At 46.3% G+C, this 27,404-nt stretch overlaps 2 protein-coding genes across 10 annotated transcripts in view; both read right to left on the reverse strand.

Moving 5' to 3' along the window:
* l3mbtl4 (L3MBTL histone methyl-lysine binding protein 4) overlaps positions 1 to 26,329 on the reverse strand; it is a 35,098-nt gene extending 8,769 nt beyond the window's left edge. The window contains exons 1-15 of one of the 9 annotated variants that reach the window (XR_013652055.1): positions 25,978 to 26,329; positions 25,485 to 25,536; positions 25,318 to 25,403; positions 25,139 to 25,243; positions 24,937 to 25,072; positions 24,772 to 24,863; positions 19,854 to 19,996; positions 17,531 to 17,607; positions 17,369 to 17,454; positions 17,166 to 17,276; positions 16,992 to 17,106; positions 16,809 to 16,908; positions 10,911 to 11,027; positions 10,725 to 10,805; positions 5,777 to 5,850 (exon numbers count right to left, since the gene is read on the reverse strand). Coding sequence is in view for 7 of the 9 variants with exons in the window: in XM_078938361.1 (XP_078794487.1) it covers positions 5,777 to 5,850; positions 10,725 to 10,805; positions 10,911 to 11,027; positions 16,809 to 16,908; positions 16,992 to 17,106; positions 17,166 to 17,276; positions 17,369 to 17,454; positions 17,531 to 17,607; positions 19,854 to 19,996; positions 24,772 to 24,863; positions 24,937 to 25,072; positions 25,139 to 25,243; positions 25,318 to 25,403; positions 25,485 to 25,512 (1,351 nt within the window). In the remaining 2 variants the exon portion in view is untranslated. Of the gene's footprint in view, positions 1 to 5,776; positions 5,851 to 10,724; positions 10,806 to 10,910; positions 11,028 to 16,808; positions 16,909 to 16,991; positions 17,107 to 17,165; positions 17,277 to 17,368; positions 17,455 to 17,530; positions 17,608 to 19,853; positions 19,997 to 24,771; positions 24,864 to 24,936; positions 25,073 to 25,138; positions 25,244 to 25,317; positions 25,404 to 25,484; positions 25,537 to 25,692 lie in introns of all 9 variants that reach the window. The other 8 variants (XR_013652054.1, XM_078938359.1, XM_078938362.1 and 5 more) reach the window with 8 other exon arrangements.
* Positions 20,004 to 22,039, reverse strand: LOC144988216 (uncharacterized). Its single transcript, XM_078938365.1, has one exon. It carries the CDS (start codon positions 21,894 to 21,896, stop codon positions 20,856 to 20,858), a length of 1,041 nt encoding a protein of 346 aa, XP_078794491.1. The 5' UTR covers positions 21,897 to 22,039; the 3' UTR covers positions 20,004 to 20,855.
* Positions 26,330 to 27,404: the final 1,075 nt, after the last annotated feature.

Here is a 27,404-nt window from a genome sequence, read left to right on the forward strand (position 1 = left end):
GTGATGTCCATGAGTTCAAGACTTCAGGCTGTCATTGACAACAAAGGCTTTTCAACCAAATATTAGGAATGACCATTTGGTTTACAGTTATTTCATTTGTCCAATTACTTAGGAGCCCATGAAATGAAGGGATTGTGTTTAAAAAATGCTTCAGTTTTTCACATTTTTATGCAATCTTTTTGTTCAACCCATGGAATAAAAGCTGAAAGTCTGCACTTCAATGGCATCTGAGTTGATTTATTTAAAATTCACTGTGGTAATGGACAGAAACTAAATTAGAAAGAATGTGTCTCTGTCCCAATATTTATGGTCCTGACTGTACATCTGTGATGTTGGTGCTTTCATCAACAGCAACCCAAAATCCAATCAATGACAGGATTCCTTCATTTGGCGTCCAAGTCTCCTCGGAGATGTTGGATCTGATCGTAGTCCTTGACAGACTCATGTTGGCAAAGGTCGATGACTTTTTAGGGTCCAACATTTCTGCAGCCTTCAGCATTTTTCAATCAGTTCACCATCTGAAAATGTTTTGGATGTTTGCTCCAACTTGTTTGCAGTAAGGTAGCTAGGTATCACTGCTCCATCACTGACGTCACGGCTGCAGTAAATGCAGAGGGTTATTTTTGAGTCCAGCTAATAGTAAATCTTCTCTTTTCTTAACTCCAAATGATGAAACGTTTCTTTATGGTGAGTCTCATAGTGGTGCTGAATGTTGTATTCTTTGAGCACTGCAACCTGTTGATGACATACCAAGAATGCAGGTTTTGCATTCAGCTCCGTGATCAAATAAAAATGCCCATTTTTCCTGGAAAGCTTTGCACCTTTTTGTCAACATTTTGGTCATTATTGTGTCACTACTGATCATTCCTACAGCATTGTAACAGTGATGAGGCTCACGAGGAACCAAACTGCATCTTACTCAGGCGCAGAGCCGTTAGGGTTCGTTTTTGGCACGTGTAGAGATATGCTGTTTCATCTGTTTTACTTTTCCTTTGACCCCCCCTAGTGCGCATTTTGGTTATTTCTTTAAAAAAATCCTAACTCCCCACAGGAATGGACCAGAAACGTGCTTGTTTTATTTAATAGCCTCTTAGTTTTTACTCTTCATGACTGGGCCGGATTGAACCATCTGGCGGCCGTATCCGGCCCGCGGGCCGTCTGTTTGACACCCCTGATCTAACATATTCTGTCCCTCTGATTTCCCCATTCCTGATCCATCCTGGTTCCTCCCAAATAGAGCCTCAGCATCTTCATCTCTGCTTCCTGTCTTCCTCAGTGTCTCTAGGTCCAACAATATGGCTGCTCTCTCCACACCTTTCTTTCTCTCACTTTTCTCTCCACTCTTTTCCTTTTGCTTCAGCTGAGACTCTTTTCTGACACTTTTCTCCACTCATTCCAACCTGCCTGCACTCTTCTTCACTTCTTTTCCACTCTCTCCATTCCTCTGGACTGCTGACCCTAGATCCTTCAGATCCTCCTTCTTCATCTCTTCTTCCTGTAACCTCACTCTTCCTCTTGGGTTCCTCTCATTCACACACATGCTCTACCGTCTTCCTGCCGCTGACCTTCATTCCTCTCCTTTCCAGGACAAACCTCCACCTCTCTAGCTTCTCCTTCACCTGTTCTCTGCTGTCACTACAAATCCCAGTATCATCTGCAAACATCGTAGGCCATGGTGGTTCCTGTCTAACCTCATTTGTCATCACCACTGCAAAACAAAGGGGCTCAGAGCTGATCCCTGATGTAATCCCACCTCCACCTAGAACTCCTCTGTCCCCCCTACAGCTCACCTCACCACTGTCTTACAGCCCTCATGCATGTCCTGCTCTAACATTCTTCTCTGTCAGTCCAGACTTCCTCATGCGTTACCACACTTCCTCTCTGGACATCAACTTTCTCCAGATCTACAGAGACTGTGTGTCTCTCTCTGACCTTCTCTGTACTTCTCTATCAACATCCTCGAAGCAAAGATTCCATCTTCAGTTCTCTTTCTTGGCATGAAACCACCCTGCTGCTCACAAATGTTCAGTCTAGCTTCAACTACTCTTTCCCATATCTTCATTGTTTGGCTCATTATCTTTAGTACTCTGTAGTTCCCACAACTCTGCACATCTCCTTTTCTTAAAAATGGACTCCATCACACTTCTTCAGTCCTCAGACATCTTCTCACCACCTAAGATCCTGTTAAACAACCCAGTCAGAAACTCCACGGCCATCTCTTCTAGACACTTCTGCACCTCCACAGGTGTATCAACAGGACCAAGTACCTTTCCACTCTTTTCCTCTTTAATGTCCCCTCACTTTACCCATACTAATATTGGTTACTTCCTGCTCCACAACAGTCACCTCTTCCATTCTTTGTTTTCTCTCATTTTCTTCATTCACTCTTATAGCTCACCCAATGTTCCTGCCTCTTCTCATAGATTGTATTCACTATAGCCATTTTCATTTTTTTTGCTAAATCAACCCCCAACTCTCCTATGTTCCTCTCCTGGATACCAAACCTGCCCATCACCTCCTGATCACCTCTTTTTCCTGCACCAACATGTCCTTTGAAATCTGCACTGATGCCAGCTCTCTCACTTCTAGAGATGCTCATCATCACTTCATCAACATCCAACCAGAATTTCTCCTCCATCTTACATTGTGTTGGACATACCCACAAACAACATTAAACATCTCACCTTCTGTTTCTATGGTCAGACTTTTCACTCTGACACTCTTTTCACTTCCACAGCCCTCCTAACAAACTCCTCCTTTAGGATGACTCCTCCTCCATTTATCTTCCCATCTCTACCATGATAGAATAAGCTGCTCTTAAGCTTCCAGCCTTGCTACCTCTCCACCGGTCTCCTGGACACACAGCATGTCTACCTTCGTCCTCTGCATCAGGTCAACTAACTCTTTACCTTTTCCTGCCATAGTTCCAACATTCAAAGTCCATACTCTCAGTCCAACACTGCTGTTCACCCTGACAGTGAACAGCACCGATGGCGGTTGTTGATTCCCAGGGGACAAGATGAGCTTCATCCAGTTTGGATCCTTGGGCAAGACTCTTCACACAACTACCCAACTATGACTCCCTTAATGGTCACCAGCCTGGATAAAAACATACTTAAGTACTTTAGCAACCAAAATAATACTACAGACATGTTTTAGCAACCAAAATGGCACACCATTAAAATCCGACCGATGTTTAAACATTAGTTAACAGATCACCTCATCTTATCAGTCAAACCCTTCATAAAAACCTTACTATTCAAACTCATACCCAAACAACAACACTAACACACCGCAGTAAACACAAAGACACTCACTGACACCAGACTGACACACCTTTGCAACCAGAGTGACAAACTTCACAAACCAGAGATCCAACTTTATCAGGACTTCAGGAGAAATAAAAGCATTTCATTTTAGAAATTAAAATGGAAGAGCAGAACATATTTAATCACTTTTAGAACATGTCCCGTTAGCTGTGTTCAGAAAACGCTATAAACATTGTGAAGACCCTGGAGTGCTGAGTAAGAACTATTGGAACGGAGATGTGAAGAGTCAGCATGCAGCAGTGGGAGGGGAATCATGTGCACGCTTTAGGCTGACGCATATGGACCACAAGCAGCACCACAGTCAGCAAGGTGAGCAGTTTCCATGGAAACAGTCAATCCCCCCTGTGCCTGCAGTTTCCATGGAAACAGCTGGTGGGGCTGGGGCAGTGAGAGTATTTCTGTCACTGACCACTCCAACACCTACAGGCTTTGCTTGGATTATCTAAATTCTAATTCTGCCCCCTGTTTTCATGACAAATGAAGCTTCAGGTCTGAACTCTGAACCAGCCACCGCGCAGCTACTCCTCCATAACAACAGGGGGGGCTGCTGTTGTCAATTTTATCACTGTTAATTTCAGCTGAGGGTAAAGATGCAGAGAATGCTTCATTTTCAGTGACTTTGCAGTTCCTGTGACTATCCAGATTTGACCAGAGTAGACGTGTCCCCACATCGTTGCTGGGGGGCCCTAAGGTTGCTTGAGCACCTGGCCTATTTGTGTCATATTAAAAATTGCCCCAGTGGCCTGTTTCTTTTTTTTGGATTAACAGTAGTAGAAAAAAATGAGGCTACAAACCCCCCCTGCTATTCTATGGAACCCATTTCTTGTACTGTGGGGTTGTGAGTTGCCGCTTCTTTCTTTGCTGCTCCGCTCGGACTCAGAGCCGCCAAACAGAAAGTGAGGGAAGCTGCTGTCCCACGGAGAACTGAAGAGACGTGGCGGTAAAGCAGCATGAGGCCAGCCAATGATTCAACAAACTTAAATGTGGTTAATACTTCACAAAAAATCACCTTAAATCAGTCAATAGGTTATTTTTGACCTTTGCCAAACATCTGAGCCGCGCATCAATTCAATGCAGAGCAGATGGTGAAAGGACAGGAAGTTAGGTACGAAGTACAAAACCATTTGGCTTTGGAAATGAATGAACAGTATTTATGGCGAATTCATAGCTTCCTCACTGCAGGTCTGAAACTAAATTTATCTAATGTAATATTTTGTGATTGGAATAATCTTTAAACTCTTTATCATGCAGTTTCCCAATCTTCTGTATTAAAATCTAGGGCTGTAATGAGTATCCCAGAAAAAGAATGAGTGATGTTGAGGGCTGAATAGAATAAACACTCTGCTTCTATCGCTGGAACTAGCTTTCTGAGACTAAATCACACATTCTATAAGCAGGATGATACGGCTGGCAAACTGCTGCCATGGCAAATAAAACACCTGGAGACTAGAATTCCATCACATCTGTTGTTTCAGATGGACATCCTCTGGTAGACCCTGAAGAAATTCAGGGATTTTTATGAAGAATTATATGAAACACAAAAAACAATGATATGAATGCTTTTCTATGCCAATTAGAAATACCTAATGTTTCATATGAAAATAAAAAATTCCCATATGTAAAAAATTACCAAGAAGGAAATAGGACAAGCTATTGATTGTGAAATCTTGAAAAGGGGAGGACCAGATGGCCTCCCAATAGATCTGACCAAGATAAGTAAGAGTTTGTGTCAGATGGTTCAGGCTTCCACGGCGTGCGTTAAAAAGTAATAACCGCACACTTTGAAGGCTATTAACCCGCTTATACCATGGGCACTTACAAAAGCAATACACATTAGCCAGGTCTTAGTCCTTAATTCTTGTTTTTTTTTTCCGATTTGGATCGCTTTTCTCACAAAAAGCGGACTATATGTTACGTGATGCAGCGCGATGATCACTTTTAGAACATGTCCTGTTAGCCACCGCTTTTTTTTTTCCAGATGATGAAGCAAAAAGTTGTTTTAAAGAAGCCGGTGCAGTGATACAAAACATTTAAGCTAGCCGACCGGAACTTCTTTTTTCACCGTGCGGTTATCAGGTTTTAATGCATACCCAGCAGCCAATCAGAATCGAGTATTCAACCGGACCATGGTATAAGTAAAGATAAACTACTGACCCCTCTATTGGATATAGAAGCCTTTCAGTCAACCCCCCCGTTTACATTGCTCTGATTACTCTTTTGCCAAAATCAGGAAAACCTCCAAACATGTGAGAATCTACAACCTATTGGCCCATTAAATTGAGACATGAAAAAATGTTTATATCTATATCTATATCTATATATATCTATATATATATATATAGATATATATAGATAGACTGAGGAAGTGTACAAGTACACACATTAACCCAAATCTGTCTGCTCTTTTGGATCATTTATTATCCAGCTGGAGGCCAACCAGAACATACCTGGAGCAACAGTCGTAAGGGGGAGGTCCTCTTCTTCCTCTTTTACACAAAGAAATTTGGTTGGCTGGGAGAGTCTGAGCAGGAGGGGCAAGAAAAGAGCCATCATTAGTGAGAGGAAGTGCTTCAAGAATGCAGCCAATTCCAAATTTACAGTTTTACCAAATTCCAGACAGTTATGGAATGCATCTTTGCATAATGTATGGAAGCACCACAGTCTGTGTGTGCGTTTCTATGAATGCATCTGTGTGTCTAGGTGTTTGTATCTTTGTATAATACTGTGTGAGTGTTAGATTGGCTGGTGAGTCACCACACTGTTTAATCTGATGGGACAGCAGCAGGCAGAAAGAGGAGTGAAAGTAAAAGAGCCAATCACATTTTATATGTGTGTTGCTATGGAGTCTTAGCATGACCAAAGTCAAACACGGCAGCATACAGTAAAATCAACAAACAAGAATAACAACAATTAAAAAGTTAGAAGAAGTTAAAAGTAAGATGGTACAAAATAAATACAACAGTTAAAGAAGAAAACTAATAAAAGCAAAAGCAAGCAAAACAAAAAAAACAACAAACAGCAGCAGATTCTCATGCCATGTCTAAAGCCTGGGGAGGAAAAATTGGTTTTTAAAAAGCAGACAGTGAAGATGGCTGCCAAATGCTCAGAGAGTTGGTTACATGTGTTGGTTTGTGTGCATATATGTGTGTGTGAACTGCAGTTGTGTCGAGTACATGTTGGCATGATTTGTATGGGAACATTTTTGGAGCCAACAGGTATGTTTGTAATACTTTAGTATGGGCAGGCCCCGCCCCTTTTGAAAAGCATTTATTTGGACGCATGACTGGAGTGAGGGCTTGGTTCAGTCAGACCTGTTCCAGATGCACATTGGACTACGGCAGGGCTGCCTTTTTTACCGGTTCTGTTCATAGTTTTTATGGACAGACTTTCTAGGTGCAGCCAGGGTCAGATGGGGGTCTGGTTTGGCTTCATGGAGCAGGACCTCCAGCAAGCATTGAGGCGGTTTGTGGCAGAGTGTGAAGCGGCTGGGATGGGGGTCAGCACCGCTAAATCTGAGGCTGTGGTTCTTGACCGGAGAGAGGTAGTTTGCCATCTCTGGGTGGGTGGAGTGTCCCTCCCCCAGGTGGAGGAGTTGAAGTATCTTGGGGTCTTATTCACGTGTGAGGGAAGACGGGAGTGTGAGATTGACAGGCGGATCAGACCAGCATCCATCGTTTTGCGGTTGCTGTACTGCCACGTTGTGGTGCCGATCTAAGTCAGGATAGCAAATGTGGATGTTAAAAGTCCTCGACTTATGGGTGTCCTGTCGGCTGCGGGAAGGGTCGGGCATGCGGCGCTGGGGGTCGGCCGGCTGGGGGGGGGGGTTACTGCTTGGCGGCGGGGGTAGGGAGGGTAACCAGATGATTGTGAGTATGTGTGTGTGAGTGCATGGGTAGGACCGACCTGGGGGCTGGCTCGCTGGGACCCTCTGGGGCTTTCCCTCCCCATCACAGAGAGGGGAGGGCACTGAGAGGGTTGGGGAGGGGGGGTCAGATATTATGGCGGGGGGGGGGGGGTTGTAGTGCGTCGGGTTTTAGGGGGGTGGCTGTGGCTGTGGGTGCGTGGCGATCCCTGGGTTGCTAGGGTCGCGTGCCTGGGCTGGCTTGCGGGGACGGGGCGCCGGTCGGGTGGTGGCCGGCTCATGGGTTCCGGGGCCCTGGCTTTGTTCCCTGGCCTTTGTCTCGGTGTCCGGCGCCCGGTGGCCCCCATGGCTGCCGCCTGGTACGGCTAAGCGCTCCTGTCTTGTGGCCTGGGGGCCGGACACTGGGTTCGCTTGTGCCTCTGGGCATTAGGGGGGCCCCTGTAGGGGGGCCCTCTCTGTGCCTGGCTGGTGGGGTGGGCGGTCCCCTCCTCCTCCCCTCCCGGGCTGCCTGGGTCCGGATGCTGGGGGGGCTTCTGGCCTGGGGGGCTCTCCTCCCCTCTCCTGGTCTGGCTGGTCTGGCTGGGTAGGATCTGGCTCCCTTTATGAACACACGGTTCACGTCGGCAGCATGCATGTATGTCGTGGGTCCCACCAGGGAATGATTGGGCAGAGGCGCCAAGGTGAAAGTATTCTTGACTTTAATGCAAGAACAGAGCACACCAATTGCTCCACAAAGGTTAACCAACATAGACTTCTCCAATCCAACACTCCAAATTCTCCTCTCAGACTCCCACACTGACAGCTGTGTCTGGTTCTCTTTTAAGTGGTAAGCCCCTCCTCCTGGGCGTTGCTCTCCATCAGTCCAAAGAGAAAAAACAGGGAGAAGTGTTTGCATTGTTCAACAACATAAATAAACATACAGAAATAAACAGTTTCATTCAACTAAACATTCTGTGTCGTGTACAGAAAAATAACAATAATCATCAATAAAAATAAATACAAACAGTGACCGATGCGTCACATGACCCAGGGTGTCCATGACCACTTCCGGGTTACCGGGTTACTTCCGGGTAAAAAAACCGACGTTAATGTTGGCGTCGTGTGTGCTTCGTGTTAATGTATGCATGGGGATGGTGAGTCGGCAACCTAGTGTGCACCCAGGGCTACCTGCAGAGGGATAGGGACGGAATGAAAAGGGTAAGCTGATGTAAATGACGTGTTACCGGGTCCGAGCGTGCGCGTCTATGCGCACGTGTGTGTGTGTGCGAGCGTGTGTGCATGCGTGTGCGCCTGCAGCGGCAGCTGACGGTTCTACACCGTCACAATGTATCTCCACCCCCACGTGCACGTGCACACTGCCACACTGCTCCCTGTCTGCTTCATCCCTCCTCCTTACCTACAGTGTATGATGGACAGTTTTTTTTCCGCTCATCTTAGTGTCAGATTTTCACCTTTGATGTAACATTCGTCTTTCCAGCAGATCTGGGATAATTGTTACAGCTTAAATTAATAACTTAGTCAAATCAGTGCTTGTATCCCCCACCTTTTCACCTTTCTTCCTTTTACTCTCTTCCACCCTCCCCTCACATTCTTCCCCTCTCCCTCCCCACACACACTAAATGTAACAAATAAATAAAAAATAATACGACAAAAAGGGGTTTATACAAATCTACACTCTAGTTTCTTGAAGCTATATAACCTCTTTTTGTGATAGTAAAACCTGTCCAACACAAAAAGCCTTCAGCTCTAATCTGTTTGCTCAGCTGTTGGACAGAACAAGTTAAAAGAAAAAAAAAAAAAAGTCCTCGACAATCGAAACGCAACCATAACAAGGTATAACTTCTGCCAAAAAGGTCAGAAATGTCATTTATGAAGTCTTTGCTATATTTGGGCGCTCTATAAATGAGCGCCGACATCACCGGCTATGAGAGACGCACCTCGATCAAGGTTACTTCCAAGCTGGTGCCAGAAGTCAGAAAAGTCTGCTGCTTGCGTCTAACATTGTCTTTTAAATTGAGGGCCGTTCCTCCCCCATGACCAGAGGTCTTTGGGGAACTCAGGTAGCATCCAGCAGGTAAGAGTTCCATAAATGCTCTGCAGTCACTGAGAGACGCCCACATTTCTGTTACGCAGAGGAAATCCAAACATTGGGATATGAGCAAATTCCTAAGGATAGATCTGACAAGGACCTGGGATTTCAGCCGCAGGATTGTTTACACATCCTGAAGTAACGGAGTATCATCTAAAGGTTCCCGGGATTTACTCAGCGCTGCCGAGGCCAACAAGAAAACACATGCAGCGGGATGGAAAGTCTCAGTCAAAGCAGACAGCAGATGTTAGGCAGGACGCCAAAAATCCAGATCCTGTCTGGGATATAGACGTGGACTGTGGAGGTCTTTAGCCACTTCAGTGGCCTTGTGGTAGAGTGTCCACCCTGTAACTGGAAGGTCATGTGTTCAAACCCAGGCCGAGTCACACCAAAGACTTTAAAAATGGGACCCTATGCCTCCCTGCTTGACACTCAGCATTAAGGGGCACCAAATGGTGCCCGAGCGTGGCTTTGTCTGCAGCTCACCGCTCCCCCAGGGGAGGGGCCAAATGCAGAGAACAAATTTCCCCATTGTGGGATCAATAGTGTCAACTTTTTTTTTAACCTGCTCATTCGACCACTGCGTTTCCACCAGGGAGGGAGAGCCGATGCCCTGAACAGGTGAGTCTGGATCTCTGACAGCACAGGTGACACAGGTTTCTGTCCATTGTGAGCAGATGAAATTAGAAATTAAGCATCCGGTCGAAGGGCTTAAAAGGGCTTGATGGCTGTCGACCACCAGAGACTCTCATTTTGGTTTGCCAGTGTAGAGCTGTGACGGTTTCGAATTTTTGATCACCGCGGTGATGAACCACCAGGGGGCGCGGTGTCATGGTTAACTGCAGTGCGCCCTCCCCCCAAAAAAACGCAAAATGTTTTGTGCGCCCCCCTCCAACACAAAATCCTCCGGTGGGCGGCCGTTTCGCGCACTTAAGAACGCACGTTGTAATGGAATACAATGGAAATTGATAATTAGAACGCAGTAAATTTGTCGTATTTCCTCGCGAGACGGAAACTTCTGTTGTAGAATGAGGATGTGTGCTTCTGACAGCGCATGCCTGTGTGTGTAAAGGGAGCCGCGTGTCACATGCAGCGCAGAGGCAGAGAGCGCGCGCCTACGAGAGAGAGTGAGAGGAGCGGTGGGAGAGGAGACAACAGTCTGAAAGAAAGAAGGAGAGAACACAGGACTAGCAGAAAAAGGAAATCATCAGCAAAGATGAACGTGTTTAATGTGTTTATTATAGTTCCAATCACGCACCATATGCAAAACGTTAAAAAAAAGTGCGTTAAAAAAGTGCGGTTATGCGGTGATGACCTCATCACCGCGGTGATGTAGTGATGCGGTTATCGTCACAGCCCTATGCCAGTGCACAGAAACAACATCAGGAGCAACAGACGAGCAGCAACGTCCACCGGCACCACCTTAGATTCATTTTGGCCTCACCTTTCTGCCATTCGACGTCTCTTGCCCAAAGGAAGCAACAGCATGTCATCTGTGGACTCTGTTTTCACCTGAACGTCTTTGCTACAAAAAGAGAGAGGTGAACAGGTGAGTCTACAGGGAAAGCAATGTGCACAAGTTTGCATGCATGTTACGTCTCTTATGTCTCTGCTGCAAACATGAGAGTACCTGGAATGGGGATGGATGGGAACAGGGACAAGGGAGACGGAGCGCTCTCCTCCTAGCCTGTCAGGCAGCACCACCTCCTTTCGCATGTTTATATCAGAGTATGGACACCCAAAGGCACTGCGGGACAGACAGATATATCTCATGACACAGCGGAAAAAAGATGGGCAGACAAGTAAAAGAGGGAAGTCTGCATAGTTCCGACACAGTGACACAGGTGCTGATTGGTAAAATGATGCTAATAAATTTGCATTTAGAAGCAATGCAAGGTAGGATCTGACAGGAACCAAATCAGAGTAACAATTGATGACGAGTGGCAAAAGACACGTGTCACAATAGTGAGTCAAGTCCTAATGTACAGAATGACAATGAGGTGACGTCTGTCCATCCATCCATCCTCCATCCATCCATCCAACCATCCATCCATCCATCAACGATCCATCCATCCATCCATTATCCCTCCCTCCATCCATCCATCCATCCATCATTCCATCCATTATCCCTCCATCCATCCATCCATTATCCCTCCATCATCCATCCATCCATCATTCCATCCATTATCCCTCCATCATCCATCCCTCCATCCATCCATTATCCATCCATCCATCCATCATTCCATCCATTATCCCTCCATCATCCATCCATCCATCCATCATCCATCCATCCATTATCCCTCCATCCATCCATCATCCATCCATCCATCCATCCATTATCCCTCCATCCATCCATCATCCATCCATCCATCCATCAATCCATCCTTATCCCTCCATCATCCATCCATCATCCATCCATCCATCCATCATCCAACCATCTATCAACGATCCATCCATCCATCATTCCATCCATTATCCCTCCATCATGCATCCATCATCCATCCATCATCCATCCATCCATCCATCCATCCATCCATCAATCCATCATCCAACCATCTATCAACGATCCATCTATTATCCCTCCATCATCCAACCATCCATCCATCAACGATCCATCCATCATCCAACCATCTATCAACGATCCATCCATCATCCATCCATCCATCCATCCCTCCATCATCCATCCATCCATCAATCCATCAATCCATCCATCCATCGATCAATCCTTCCATCATCCATCCATCTATTATCACTCCATCACCCAACCATCTATCAACGATCCATCCATCATCCATCCATCCATCCATCCAACCATCCATCCATCAACGATCCATCCATCATCCAACCATCTATCAACGATCCATCCATCATCCATCCATCCATCCATCCATCCATCCATAATCCCTCCATCATCCATCCATCATCCATCCATCATCCATCCATCCATCCATCCATCAATCCATCCATTATCCCTCCATCATTCCATCCATTATCCCTCCATCATCCATCCATCCATCCATCCATCCGTCCATCATCCGTCCATCCATCATCCATCCATCAATCCATCCATTATCCATCCTTTCGTCCATCCATCCATCCATCCGTCCGTCCTTCCATCCATCCATCCATCAATCCATTATCCCTCCATCATCCATCCATCCATCCATCAATCCATCATCCAACCATCTATCAATGATCCATCCATCATCCATCCATCATTCCATCCATTATCCCTCCATCATCCCTCCATCATCTATCCATCCATCCATCCATTATCCCTCCATCATCCATCCATCATCCATCCATCCAACCATTATCCCTCCATCATCCATCCATCATCCATCCATCCATCCATTAACCCTCCATCATCCATCCATCATCCATCCATCCATCATCCATCCATCCATCTATTATCCCTCCATCATCCATCCATCTATTATCCCTCCATCATCCAACCATCCATCCATCAACAATCCATCCATCAACAATCCATCCATCATCCAACAATCCATCTATAAACGATCCATCCATCATCCATCCATCCATCATCCATCCATCATCCATCCATCCATTATCCATCCATCCATCCATCCGTCCATTCATCATCCATCCATCCATCCATTATCACTCCATCATCCATCCATCCATCATCCAACCATCTATCAACGATCCATCCATCATCAATCCATCCATCCATCCATCCATCCATCTATTATCCCTCCATCATCCATCCATCTATTATCCCTCCATCATCCAACCATCCATCCATCTATTATCCCTCCATCATCCAACCATCTATAGACAATCCATCCATCATCCATCCATCATTCCATCCATTATCCCTCCATCATCCATCCGTCATCCATCAATCCATCATCCAACCATCTATCAACGATCCATCCATCATCAATCAATCCATCCATCCATTATCCATCCATTATCCCTCCATCATCCATCCATCATCCATCCATCCATCCATCAATCCATCATCCAACCATCTATCAACCATCCATCCATCATCAATCCATCCATCCATCCATCCATCCATCCATCCATCTATTATCCCTCCATCATCCATCCATCTATTATCCTTCCATCATCCAACCATCTATCAACCATCCATCCATCATCCATCCATCATCCATCCATCCGTCCATCCATCCATCCATTATCCCTCCATCATCCATCCATCATCCATCCATCCATCCATCAATCCATCATCTAACCATCTATCAACGATCCATCCATCATCAATCCATCCATCCATCATTCCATCCATTATCCCTCCATCATCCATCCTTCATCCATCCATCCATCATCCATCCATCATCCATCCATCCATCCATCCATCAATCCATCATCCATCATCCAACCATCTATCAACCATCCATCCATCAACGATCCATCCATCATCCAACCATCCATCTATCAACGATCCATCCATCATCCATCCATCCATCCATCCATTATCCCTCCATCATCAGTCCACCATCCATCCATCCATCCATCATCCATCCATCCATCCATCCAATATCCCTCCATCATCCATCCACCATCCATCATCCATCCATCCATCTATTATCCCTCCATCATCCAACCATCCATCCATCAACGATCCATCCATCATCCATCCATCTATCAACGATCCATCCATCATCCATCCATCCATCCATTATCCCTCTATCATCCCTCCATCATCCATCCATCCATCAATCCATCCATCCATTCATCAATCCCTCCATCATCCATCCATCTATTATCCCTCCATCATCCATCCATCCATTATCCCTCCATCATCCATCCATCCATCATCCATCCATCCATCAATCCATCTATCTATCCATCCATTATCCCTCCATCATCCATCCATCATCCATCCATCCATCATCCATCCATCCATCAATCCATCTATCTATCCATCCATCCATTATCCATCCATCATCCATCCATCATACATACATCCATCTGCCATCCATTTTCTTTTGCTCATTCATGACCAGATTGCAGGGGCAGACGTCTAAGCAAAGATGCTGAGACTCCCCTCTTCCCAACCACTTCCTTGGGCTCCTCTGGGGGGGACCCCAGTTTCTCCACTGTGTCCTGGGTCTTCTCCAGTGCCTCTGCACAGTGCGACCGGCCCAGAACACCTCCTCAGGGAGGCGTCCAGACCAGATGCCCAAGTCACGTCAGCTGGCTAATCTGGATATGGAAAAGCATCGGTTGTACTCCGAGCTCTCTCCGGGTCACCAACCTATGTCTAAGGGAGCACCACGCTACCCTAGCAGGGTCTCCACCTTTGACACCTCAGCCAACGCCACCACCAACTGGGCTTCTTACTCTGGTAACTGGGACCATGCTAGGTGGAGCTGGTAGCCCCATGCACACATTGCCAATAAAAGAAACAGGAGGCTGCTAAATCCTGCATATTTAAAAGACAGGACATCCACGGTTTATTATTATATTTGATTATACTGTATTTATCCCACAATGGGGAAATTATTATCCGCAATTGACCCATCCCCTGGGGGAGCGGTGAGCTGCAGACGAACCACGCTCGGGAGGCAGTAGCGTTAAGGGTCTTGCCCAAGGGCCCCCACTAGGTGATGTTAATTGGTCTCCATTGATGTGGTAATTGCCCCCAGTGCCATTGCTGATTCCCCTCTGGGAATTGAAACCTGGTTTCCTGCATGGTAGTCTTTCACCTTACCAACATAGTTATTATTAATTCTAAATTAAATCGGGATCCTACATATTAACCAAAAGATATTCTTTGTGCACATCTAAAACATATAAGGCAGGTACTCATTGACTTCCTCTGTCTGTCTGAGACATACCTCAGTGAATCTTCGCCTTCAGCAAATCCATCTGTACCTGACTATAAATGATTTAGAAAAGATAAAGCAAGTTCTAAGGAAGGAGGTGTTAAGCCAAGAACATGTTTAATTGTAATGAGTGACATGTTACAGATGAGATACAGATGGATTCATTTCTTGGACTGTTTCTTTGTCACAGCAAATATCTTTTATTCTTGTAGTTTTCTATAAGCTTTCTTCATCCAAAGTGGATTTTTATAAAAATATGGACATTTTATTGAAAAACCTCAAAGTTGCAAAAGAGGTGATAATAATGTGTTACTTCCATGTTAACTGGGAAGTTAAATAAGTTAGGAACACTTTTTATAGGTTATGGATTATAAGTAAATTGACGCAGGTGGTTAATGGCCTTACAGGGATTACAAACTCCACCAGCACCCAGACTGTCTATCTATCTATCTCACTTTTACTAAAAGGCCAGAAAGGATAGACTTTTGTGTTAGAGTTCTGGGTATAGGACTGTCTCACAGGACCCCAGGGTTCACTTCCCAGGGCATGTAGTGAGCTAAAAATCCAGTGTGGGTTTTTAGGCTAGACCCTTAACGCCTACCTGGGTCTCCCTGCACCTTAAAAATACAGGGTTGTGTCAGGAAGGGCATCCGACGTAAAAACTCTCTCCCAAACCACCTGTGGGGATCCTTTGTTGAGCCTTAAGAGGATACCATTATAGAGAGCATTTGGAGTTGGCCCCTTCATGTCAGAAACATTGCTGACCCCTGGTCTGGACTACAATCTTTTTGGGGCGGTGTAACAAACGTTATACAAAGGTTCTTGGAAAGCACTTGCTGAACAAGTTTACAACTTTGTATTTAAGCGAATAGAAAAATCTTTGTTCTGATTAAAGATCTTTACCTGGTAAGGATTTTACTTTTGGCAAGCAAAAAGCGGTGACTCCAAAAATAATTTCCCACACCTTAAAAGCAGCTGCATCTTTGGTATGTGTCAAATATAACCCAGTGCCCTATGCTCGTGAAAACATTATAGTCCATTTCCGTCTTCTGTCACTGCAGCTTTGTTTGTGTATTTTGGTCCTTCTCTCAGTTTGCTTCATCTCTGCTGTTATGGTAATAGCTAAGAATTGGAACTGAACCCTGGTTTCCACCGTACCAGACCTGCATTTAAGCGCTCTATAAATACAACTGCATATGTTTTCTTAACAATTACTTTATTGAGTCCGTTGCAGGAATTTCTGAGAGTGAAACAAAGTGTTGCATTGTTTGCAGCGCAGTCCTTTACAGTTATAGACATTACAGAGACCAAAGTTATCAGTATCATTGAAAGACTCAATCCATCTAACAATCAAAGATCTGGGTTCAGCTCTCAATGCCCCGCTCGTCAATCATTATTCTTTTAATTTAGTGACTCAACTTTCTCTGAATAACTATCGTCCAATACCCATTCTACCGACATTTTCCAAAATTGCAGGAAACGAGGTGGACACCAGATTGTCCATCACGTAAACAGCAGTTTCCCTTCCCTCCACGCTATGCAGTTTCAGATGTAAATCTACCACTGAAGTGGCTACAAGCTTCTTAACTGAGGACATCAAATCTTTCTTGATAAGGGTGGAGTTGTAGAGCCGGTGATTTTGGACCTCAAGAAAATATTTGATAGAGTAAATGACTGTTCTTGGACAGAGGCAGCACTACAGGTACCTGTGGTGTCCGGTGTATTTGGGCCCCTTTATGTGTCCAACTCCCCTGCAGCCAGCAGTGGGGCACACGTCCTGAGAGGGAGACAGCAGGGGACAGGAACCTGTCTCACACATGCAGAAAGAGTGTTTAGGAATCGCCTCATTCATCCAACACGTCTACTTTTGAGCCTCTCTACGCTCAGACCTGGGGGGGGCTCCAGGGGGTGTCCTGTGCGCTGACACCAGCCAACAGGATGCAGGTCAGACAGATCGCCGTCACACCACACATCAAACTGCGTGGACCAGCCGTCATAATGGATCTGTGGAAGCACGCCTGGTTACATCCTGACACGGTCACAGACGTTGAGGCGGGCCGTACCTTAACCCTGTAGTCTTCAACGTCCGTCACTGTTGCAACACGGATCAGCATGGGGTTCCTACAGTCGACCGCCTCCAGCCTGTGATTTACCTTGAACCCGTGTGAAGCCTTCTAATGAGAGTGAAGCAAAAGAAAAACAAAATGTCACTATGGACACACAGTGGTTTCAATCAATCCCAGCCGGGCCCTCCTGCCCCCCTCACTGTTGTAAAAGCTGAACTGGGAGCAGCGATGGAACCATTTTCCAGGAGATAATCCTCCCACACGAAGTGTTCCGGGTTTGGATGACCTGCAGATTACAGAGTGCACTCTATGTACAGTTTTGACTGAAATATGTACTTTCAGGAATGTTCAGGAGCACGTACCCTGTGGAGAGGTCAGAGGTCGGCCCTGTTCTTCACACCAGCCCACAGGATGGATGTAGGGACTGCTACTGTCACACCTACACCCCCAACACAACCCCCAGAACCCATCAGTCACAAGTGACAGGTCTGTGGGATCACCTGAAGCCCCACACTCTAAAGAACAGTCAAAAAGCAGTTTTTAAAATCGTTTCAGCTTTGATTTGAAGGTTCCCGCAATGGTGTATCCATGTTTTTATGGTCTTGGGCCTTCTTATTTATCCGATATGCTTGCAAGTTACTTGGGGACCCTAGGGGCCTCTGGCACTGGCCTCTTAGTTGTCCCTTAGGAGAGGACACAAACTTGGTTCCACCATCACGGTCCTCGCCTGTGGACCAGTCTGCTGGAGAACCTCAGAGGCTCAAGACCCACCTGTTTAATTTAGCTTTTACGTGACTTTTGTCATCATTTAATTTGATCTCTTCTCTTGATTTGTATTCATTTCCTTATATTTGAATAATTTTACAGTTAATTCCTTTGCACAGTTATTCTTTGAATATACTATCCATTTATTATTATTCTATTCAAAAATTAAGCGTTTGTATTATTAGCTTTAATGCTTTTTCTTTTTTAACTAATTTTGGGGGTAAATGTGCTGTTTTCTTTGTGAGTAAAAAAGTATTTAATCAGCCACCTTAAAGATGAGAGAGGCCTGTAGAGGCCTGTAGTTATCGTCATTATGAGACCGAATGAGAAAAAAATCACTGTCGGATTTTTAAAGAATTTATTTGTAACTTATGGTAGAAAATTGCAACAAAGTTTTAGGGCCACCAAAAACAATACAAAAAAGTAAAATGACTAGATTTAAAGTCGTAACTTTACAAGAAAAAAAACGTGTAAATTTAGGAGATTAAAGTGAAAGCGAGCATCAGAGCAGAGCCACTAAACTTAGTAAAACAGGTGAACTGAATGTTTATGGATAACGTTCCAAATGTTTGGAAGCTTATTTGTTGGATTTATGATTTATTGATGGGTGGTTTGCAGGATCTCTGCAGCTGTTGATGAAGACGTCGGTGTCCCTGCAGATGTCCACCTGAATCCTTTCTTCCTCCATGAAACCAAGATCTCTACGTCTGTGTGATGCTTCCATCTGAGGAGGAGGAGCACTTTCTGGGATTTTCAACGTTCTAAAGGCCCGTACACACCGGGATGAATATTCGCCAGGCGTTATTCGCCAGCGTTTTTCGCCACGTCTTTTGTGTTCACACCCAGGCGATTTTCGCTGACGATGAGTGGAGTGAACATGCAATTTCATTCCCTGACATTAGATGGCGCTTAATGTAAACAGAAATACTCCTGTACACAAGGTGGCGCTGCGCAACTTTACGCTTCTTAAAGTCGCTTTTCACTCAGAAGAAGAGAGCAAGTATTTACACGCTTGTCAGAATCAAACAAAGAAAACATGAATATTTCAAGCATCAGTAGCTCCAACTGGTGCTTGGTTCGGGGATATTTAAGAAAGTCCGTCATTATTTCTTTGCAGCAGTGTTGACGCTACTCGGCGTCTATCTTCTTCGCTGGTATGTGTGCTCAGCAAGGCAGTTTTGTGTTTGAGCGCCCCCAAGTTGTGTTTTACTGGAACTTCAGAAGCTCCAGACACGTGAGCAAAAGCGCCATTCTCATTGGTTGTAGGGTTTTCTACGCGGCGCATCGAACCAAAAAAACGAACTTGAGGCGTTTTTTAAAAAGTGACGCTTTTACGCGTGGCGTTTTTTCGCGTCGGTGTGCACACTCACATTGGTGCCTTTTGTTTAGTCACGAGGTGTTAAACGTCGGCGAAAATCGCGGGCGAAATTCGTCCCGGTGTGTACGGGCCTTAATGCTAATAGAACAGACTTTTTTCATTCTTCTTTATTGTTTTATGTTGAAGGAGGAGGGGGCGTATGGAACGGTTTACACAGTGGTCTTCTGGGCATGTGACATTTTCACAACTTTAAAAAAACTCATGAAGCTTCCATGTGTCCCAGATCACATTTAGATGGAGCTGATTGAGTTTCAGTGTGACATGGAGTTCAGATATACATTTGTGTCCCTGAAATTCAAGGATTTCTACCCGCATGGCCCATCTGGAGCCACATCTTGTGTTTGCTGTTGGGATTTTAGGAATTGATATTTCATAGACTGTAAATTAATATTTTTGTATATGTTGCATTTTTATTTAAACTGTTATTTTTATAAATGTAAAATTACTCTTTTTGTTCTATCAATAATTGATCAACTGAAGAAAAACAAGCCTGGCTTATTCTGGCGAGTTGACAGTCATTGTCATTGCTGTGTCTGTTGTACCAGTAGTCATATGTGTCGTCCCAGTTGTCAAAATGGACCAAAAAACGATCATCAATGACATCTGCAACAGATGCGACGCAGACAAGGCCTGGGTTCTTCTTATCGACCGCCTCCAACTTCATCCCCACCTGAAAGCCACAGCTCTGGGGGGTCAACAAGAAAGAGAAGAGTTAAAGGACGCTGCTGTTTGTACCAGCAACAAGTACATGTTATGTCGTGCTACATCCACTTGTAGGGCTTTGAAGTCTATTACAATGTTCAGTCGTCACTATAAAGTGGTATTTTCATGCCTTCTGCTCTCCCAGCAGAAGCCCCTCCCAACACGTGGAAGCCAGCAGGTTCTCACAAGCTGATGCAGACCAATGAGAAATGCTCCCTCCAAAAAGGGTCTGCACTGCCAGCTCCGCCCCCAGGCTAACAGACACGCCCACTTTCTCTGCAGAGCTGGCTATGATCAGCAAAAATGCTTTTTCTATGCACAATAAGAACATCCATCTTAGCAAAAGTTTGGATGTTGTTCTGTGGGAGAAACGCAGGCATGCAGCTGAGGCCGACTATGATGATGTCATGTAATGGGCGGCACCCACAAGGAGCGAAAGGCGGGGCCTCAGAAATCGAGCCGTCTTACTTCTGGGTTGGAAAAGAACTAATATTTAATAAAATGTGTTGTTTTGTGTGCTTAAGGTCACATATTATCATAAGCATGGATATTTTTTCCTATAAAAGGTTTGAGAACAGCATGGTATAGGCCCTTTAAAGACAGCCATAGCAGGGGGCGGGGCTTCTGACGACGCATCAGTCGGATGGAGAAGCATGAGATGAAGGGAGACCTCATACAGAAACACCCCCCCAGGTGTCTCCTCCTCATCCAGTTATTATTTTTTAGAGTTTTTTTTGTCTTACAGATGAACAGAGACAAAAAGACAGACAGACCAGTGAGCACAGGGATGTGAGACAGGTAAACAATCAGAAGAACCAATGGGTAAAAAGAAAGGAGAAAGGTCAGACGGGTGAGCAGACAGGCGAGCAGACAGGCGAGGAGACGGGTGAACAGACAGGCGAGGAGACGGGTGAGAAGACAGGCGAGCAGACAGGCGAGGAGACGGGTGAGCAGACGGGTGAACAGACGGGTGAACAGACAGGCAAGGAGACGGGTGAGCAGACAGGCGAGCAGACAGGCAAGGAGACGGGTGAGCAGACGGGTGAGCAGACGGGTGAACAGACGGGTGAACAGACGGGTGAACAGACAGGCGAGCAGACAGGCGTGCAGACAGGCGAGGAGACGGGTGAACAGACGGGTGAACAGACAGGCGAGCAGACAGGCAAGGAGACGGGTGAACAGACAGGCGAGCAGACAGGCGAGGAGACGGGTGAGCAGACGGGTGAACAGACGGGTGAACAGACGGGTGAACAGACAGGCGAGCAGACAGGCGTGCAGACAGGCGAGGAGACGGGTGAACAGACGGGTGAACAGACAGGCGAGCAGACAGGCGAGAAGACGGGTGAGCAGACGGGTGAACAGACGGGTGAGAAGACAGGCGAGCAGACAGGCGAGGAGACGGGTGAACAGACAGGCGAGCAGACAGGCGAGCAGACAGGCGAGGAGACGGGTGAACAGACAGGCGGGGAGACGGGTGAACAGACAGGCGAGGAGACGGGTGAACAGACAGGCGAGCAGACAGGCGAGGAGACGGGTGAACAGACGGGTGAGCAGACGGGTGAACAGACAGGTGAGCAGACAGGCGAGGAGACGGGTGAACAGACAGGCGAGCAGACAGGCGAGGAGACGGGTGAGCAGACGGGTGAACAGACAGGCGAGGAGACGGGTGAACAGACTGGCGAGTAGACAGGCGAGGAGACGGGTGAACAGAAGGGTGAGACAGACAGGTGAGCAGATAGTTGAGCAGACAGGCGAGCAGACAGGCGAGCAGACAGGCGAGCAGACAGGCGAGTAGACAGGCGAGCAGACAGTTGAGCAGACAGGCGAGCAGACAGGCGAGGAGACGGGTGAGCAGACGGGTGAGAAGACAGGCGGGCAGACATCTGAGCAGACAGGCGAGTAGACAGGCGAGCAGACAGGCGAGCAGACAGGCGAGCAGACAGGCGAGGAGACGGGTGAACAGAGAGGCGAGCAGACAGGTGAGCAGACAGGCGAGGAGACGGGTGAGCAGACAGGCGAGCAGACAGGCGAGGAGACGGGTGAACAGACGGGTGAACAGACAGGTGAGCAGACAGGCGAGCAGACAGGTGAACAGACAGGCGAGGAGACAGGCGAGCAGACAGGCGAGCAGACAGGTGAACAGACAGGCGAGGAGACAGGCGAGGAGACGGGTGAACAGACAGGCGAGCAGACAGGCGAGCAGACAGGCGAGGAGACGGGTGAACAGACAGGCGAGCAGACAGGCGAGCAGACAGGTGAACAGACAGGCGAGGAGACAGGCGAGCAGACAGGCGAGCAGACAGGTGAACAGACAGGCGAGGAGACAGGCGAGGAGACGGGTGAACAGACAGGCGAGCAGACAGGCGAGCAGACAGGCGAGGAGACGGGTGAACAGACAGGCGAGCAGACAGGCGAGCAGACAGGCAAGGAGACAGGCGAGCAGACAGGCGAGGAGACGGGTGAACAGACAGGTGAGCAGACAGGTGAGCAGACAGGCGAGCAGACAGGCGAGCAGACAGGCGAGCAGACAGGCGAGGAGACAGGCGAGCAGACAGGCGAGCAGACAGGCGAGGAGACGGGTGAACAGACAGGCGAGCAGACAGGCGAGCAGACAGGCGAGCAGACAGGCGAGGAGACGGGTGAACAGACAGGCGAGCAGACAGGCGAGCAGACAGGCGAGCAGACAGGGGTTGACATAGCCCAGAAATTTGCACTGGCCCACAGGGCCAGTAGTTTTTGAAAGTTACTGGCCCGACACTGCGCACAGCGAGACCCGCCGCTCCGCAGGTGCTTGCAACTTTAGGGGGGTCTGGGGGCATGCCCCCCCGGAAACTTTTAATATGGTGCAATTTGGTGCATTCTGGTGACATCACTTATTTCTACACTTTTCAATGACTGAAAATAGAGCATATCAAACTTAAATCTGCTCTAGTCTGTTTCAGATGTTTTGAAGAGAGCACTGCAGTGTAGTAGGTAACACTAGTTCAGAAGTTTTCATGGTGCTTCTAACGGCAAATATCGCAATAAATCATAAACCTTAAATGTGTTAAAACAATCTAATGGCAGCTTGAACCATTTAACGAATCAAATAAATCCCTTAATGCATTTGACCAATCGGATGGACGCCTTCACATTGTTGACCAATCAGATGGAGCCCTGTTATGTTAGATGTTTGTAACCTATGTCAACGTGGGTCATTTGGAGTATAATTTTTAAACTGGGAATGGTTATTTGGTTATTTTGCTGTTTGTTTATATACCGCAAATTATATCGTTATCGCAATTTTAATCTCTGATATCGCATATCGCGAGTTTTCCTCATATTGTGCAGGTCTAACTGAGATCATTCAGCTAACTAGAAATACTTACTGCTTACAGTGTTGTAAAGAAAAACAAAATTAAGTAGTTTAACATTCTACTGCATTTGAGTCTGAGATTCAGGTATTTGGAGTTGCCTTTGATTCTTTGACATTCAGCTTAAAGCTTAGTGGATACAGTTTCATCTTCAATGCATTCATTAAATATCTTGCTGTCCATACTACTAATTATACCCACTACTCCATCCAACATATTCCTATCTATTCCTGCCATGTCTTCCACATCTCTCACATGCTTCAGTCTCTCTTCAGTGACGGTGTCGGATTTATAATCAAATGTAATAATAACCCACTGGCTTGTGCCTTCGTTGTTGCTGTTTAACATTGTTTTGTATTGAATTGTTACATTCAATAAAGTTTCAAAAAAAAAAGTAGTGAGCGCGTGCCGCGTGGTGCTCGGCAGTGAAAGCCGCGCGCGCGCAGGCGGGAGAGAAGGAGAAGTGATCAAAGGTTTCCCATAGAAACCCTTGAAGTCTGAACACAGGACTAGCAGAAAAACTACATTATGAAGACGAGGTAAATCTACACGTTTTCGCAAAATTTACTTTATTGAAAAAGGTGAAGAATATATAAACCGTTAGATATTTTAGTGGCCCGAGCGGACAAGTGAAAAGTAAAGTCTTGTGGTCCGCACTGCTCGAAAAACAGGACCGGGCCAGCGGACAAATGGCTATGTCGAGCCCTGGCAGACAGGCGAGCAGACAGGCGAGCAGACAGGCGAGGAGACGGGTGAACAGACAGGCGAGCAGACAGGCGGGCAGACAGGCGAGGAGACGGGTGAACAGACAGGCGAGCAGACAGGCGAGGAGACGGGTGAACAGACAGGCGAGCAGACAGGCGGGCAGACAGGCGGGCAGACAGGCGGGCAGACAGGCGAGCAGACAGGCAAGGAGACAGGCGAGCAGACATCTGAGCAGACAGGCGAGGAGACAGGCGAGGAGACAGGCGAGGAGACAGGCTAGGAGACAGGCTAGGAGACAGGTGAGCAGACGGGTGAGAAGACATGTGAGGAGACAGGTGAACAAAGCGGTGAGCAAAGAGGGTAAAAGAAGCAAGGGGCCAAAGGGTACAGAGGAGGGCAAACAGATGCATAAACAGAAAGACATTGGGCTTCAAATGGCTTCAAGGATTCTTCTCTTTGGAACTGCTAGCTGCTGTAAAGCATCAGGACATTTGAACACAAGACGTCCATTTTGGAGACCGCCATAACAGCGGCTGACGGGGATTCAGTCTGACCCAGAAGAAGATGAGGGGAAATGGTGAAAAACATGAACAGATTGAGGAACAATCCAGTGAGGAGACAGGCGAGGACATGGTCGTGCAGGCGGCTCACGGAACGCGTGTCAAACGAATGAACAGGACGGTGAACGCTGCGTTCTCACCTTATTTCGACATGTGAAGAGTGAGACAGGAGCAGCATGGGAGCCTGAAGACTGCAGGTAGGTCGCCCATTCAAATTGGGTCTGGCTGATGCCTGTAGGGAAACAGGTGAAGCAGACATGTTCACCTGGGTTTATCCGTAAAATCAGGTGGAAACCTTTCTTCACCTTTGGGAGGATGGAGTTTGCGGTTTTGCTCTTTGCACCAGCCGGCTGGCTTGATGTCTGGTGAGTCTGCATTCACCCAAAAGTCATAGCAATCCGAGTAGCCGTCAATGTGAAGGCGCAGCCGACAGCCAATCACCTGCAGGGATTCCACACTCACCCACCTGTCGTCTCACAAGAGTGTTTGTGTCAGAAGTTGACTGACCTCTGCAACCGTCAGCACGCAGAACATGGACAGATGGAGTGGATCGATCCCTTCAAGCTTCATCCCAACCTTGAAACCACATCGTTTACTGGGGAGGGACTGAGCCTGAGAGACAGGTGAGACAGGTGAGACAGGTGAGGGGACAGCGTTTTCTTCCAGTGTGTGCCACAAACACTTACCGGCGTGAAGAGGGCAGATGGGGCAGCCTCAGCCTTCTGCTCATTTAGGTACTGCTGCCAGGACCAGGATCTCCTCTTCACACTCCCTGGAGCACAAACCAGTCACGTGGCTAATGTTCAACCAATCACAGAGCAGCCTGATGTGACCTGCATCTCAGGCGTGTTACCTTGAGAGCTGCTCACTTTGTTCTTCATCTCCTCCGCCTCTTGGGAACTGTTCTGTTTAGATCACAAACACAGGAGAGACGAGCTGTTACCGGAACACTGTCAGCTAACTTCCTGTGAAGGGACTTCCGGTCAGGAAGTTGTTGTTTTTTTCACACACAAAAAAAAATAACTAAAACAAAACGTTTCAAAAAATATGTTCTTCCTCACCCTGACTAGCTCTCCTTTATCAAACAGACCAGTGATCTCTGTCAAGGCGTTAGGCTTTGACTGGTTGAGATGAAAACCAGCCCCCTAAAAGTTCGGCTTTTATTTTGAAAGGAACGGGGATACGACACTCCAGGCGCGATCAAGGAAACAAACGGATCAAGCGGTGATTTCCGGCCGCCGCGAGGCCCTCTCGAAGCGGCCCCGGTCGGTACCGTCACAGAAGAACCGCAGGGCCCAGGGAACCGACAGTGAAATTCCCGGAACCCACGCTGGAGCGAGACCTACCGAGGGTGGAGATGTTCCTCAGCGAGCCGGAGCGCAAAACAACACGGAAGTACGAGGAGTTTAGCGCAGTGCGCATGCTCATGTCCGACAGGGGGCGGAGCAACAGATTCAAGAGGACCAGACCTGCTTGGAAGAAAAGCTAAAGACAAAAAAATAAAATTAAAACAAGAAAAAGAAAAGCTAAAGACAAAAAAATAAAATTAAAACAAGAAAAAGAAAAGCTAAAGACAAAAAAATAAAATTAAAACAAGAAAAAGAAAAGCTAAAGACGCGTTTTTTGGCTGTGATGAAACATTTGGGTCTAACAGAGAAGAGACAGTTTAGTCACGGAAGCAGCAGGTCAGCCGCTGCTGCCCTTCGCTTGAAGAATTCTGCCCCACAGGGGCAATAAAGAAGCTCATTGGCTTAGAGCAGTCCTGATTTAAATATTAGTGAATGTGTTCGGAGACAGACAAATGTTTCAGACGATGAGGAATTAAAGCGCTCCATGCAATAATCTAATTTAATGGGGGGGGGGGGGGGGGGGGGCATGATGGGGCAGGTACAAAGTGTTGCTTTGTTTTAGTGAACATTTGTAGAATACAACACAAAGATACAACATTTATAATAATACAATATAAGAATAAAACATGGTTCTGAATACAAAACAACATTGTTTTTGACCTTTTGACAATCTTAACTATTAGAACAAAATTATAAGTAACTTAAAAACAAACTGGTGTTGAATAATAAACACACGAAGCAATCACAGTAGGAAGTAAATAAGTAACTAAAAATAGAAAAACACTACTGCCAATGCTTTGGGTTATTAGTACTTTATACTCCATAGTTATATAACAACCCAGGTTCTATAGTTGACTGAGGAAAATGATGCAATTATTAAACCAGTGACTTAAAAACAGAGTTTTATTTTTAGAAACAATATTACAGTTATTCCAGATGATATATACGACTCTGTGTTGAAAAGTTGCGTTTCTAAATCAGTGTCCAAGCCAAGAGAAGCTGTTGATGGAAGTTTGAAAGTTTAAAGGGATTTCTGGAATACTTACAGCACATCAGGAAGTTCAGGCCTCCTAACTTAGAAAATACAAAATGTGGAATGAAGTTCCAGATAGATGTGGGCTTATTGAAATAATCCACATTACCTGAAGTGTATTAATTTAAGGCGCCTTTATCAGAGGTAATAAAATAACAGATTTTATTTCTCCATAGAAAGTTATATAAAATTTGTTAGGTCAAGACTCACACACCTATAGACAAAAAAAAGCAAAAATAGGTCAACTGTCTGCAACAGGTGAGATGAATTCAACCGCGTCAGCGCCTGTGCACGCATGGCGATTTGTGTGTCGCGCAAAAGCAGTGATCACTGATCTGACAGGCGAGCTGGAGGAAGCAGACGTTCAGTCCGACCATCAGAGCTTTTAATC

The sequence above is a fragment of the Oryzias latipes genome, chromosome 20, assembly GCF_053564925.1.
Source record: "Oryzias latipes strain Hd-rR chromosome 20, Olatipes_Hd-rR_3.1".
NCBI classification, from domain to species: domain Eukaryota; kingdom Metazoa; phylum Chordata; class Actinopteri; order Beloniformes; family Adrianichthyidae; genus Oryzias; species Oryzias latipes.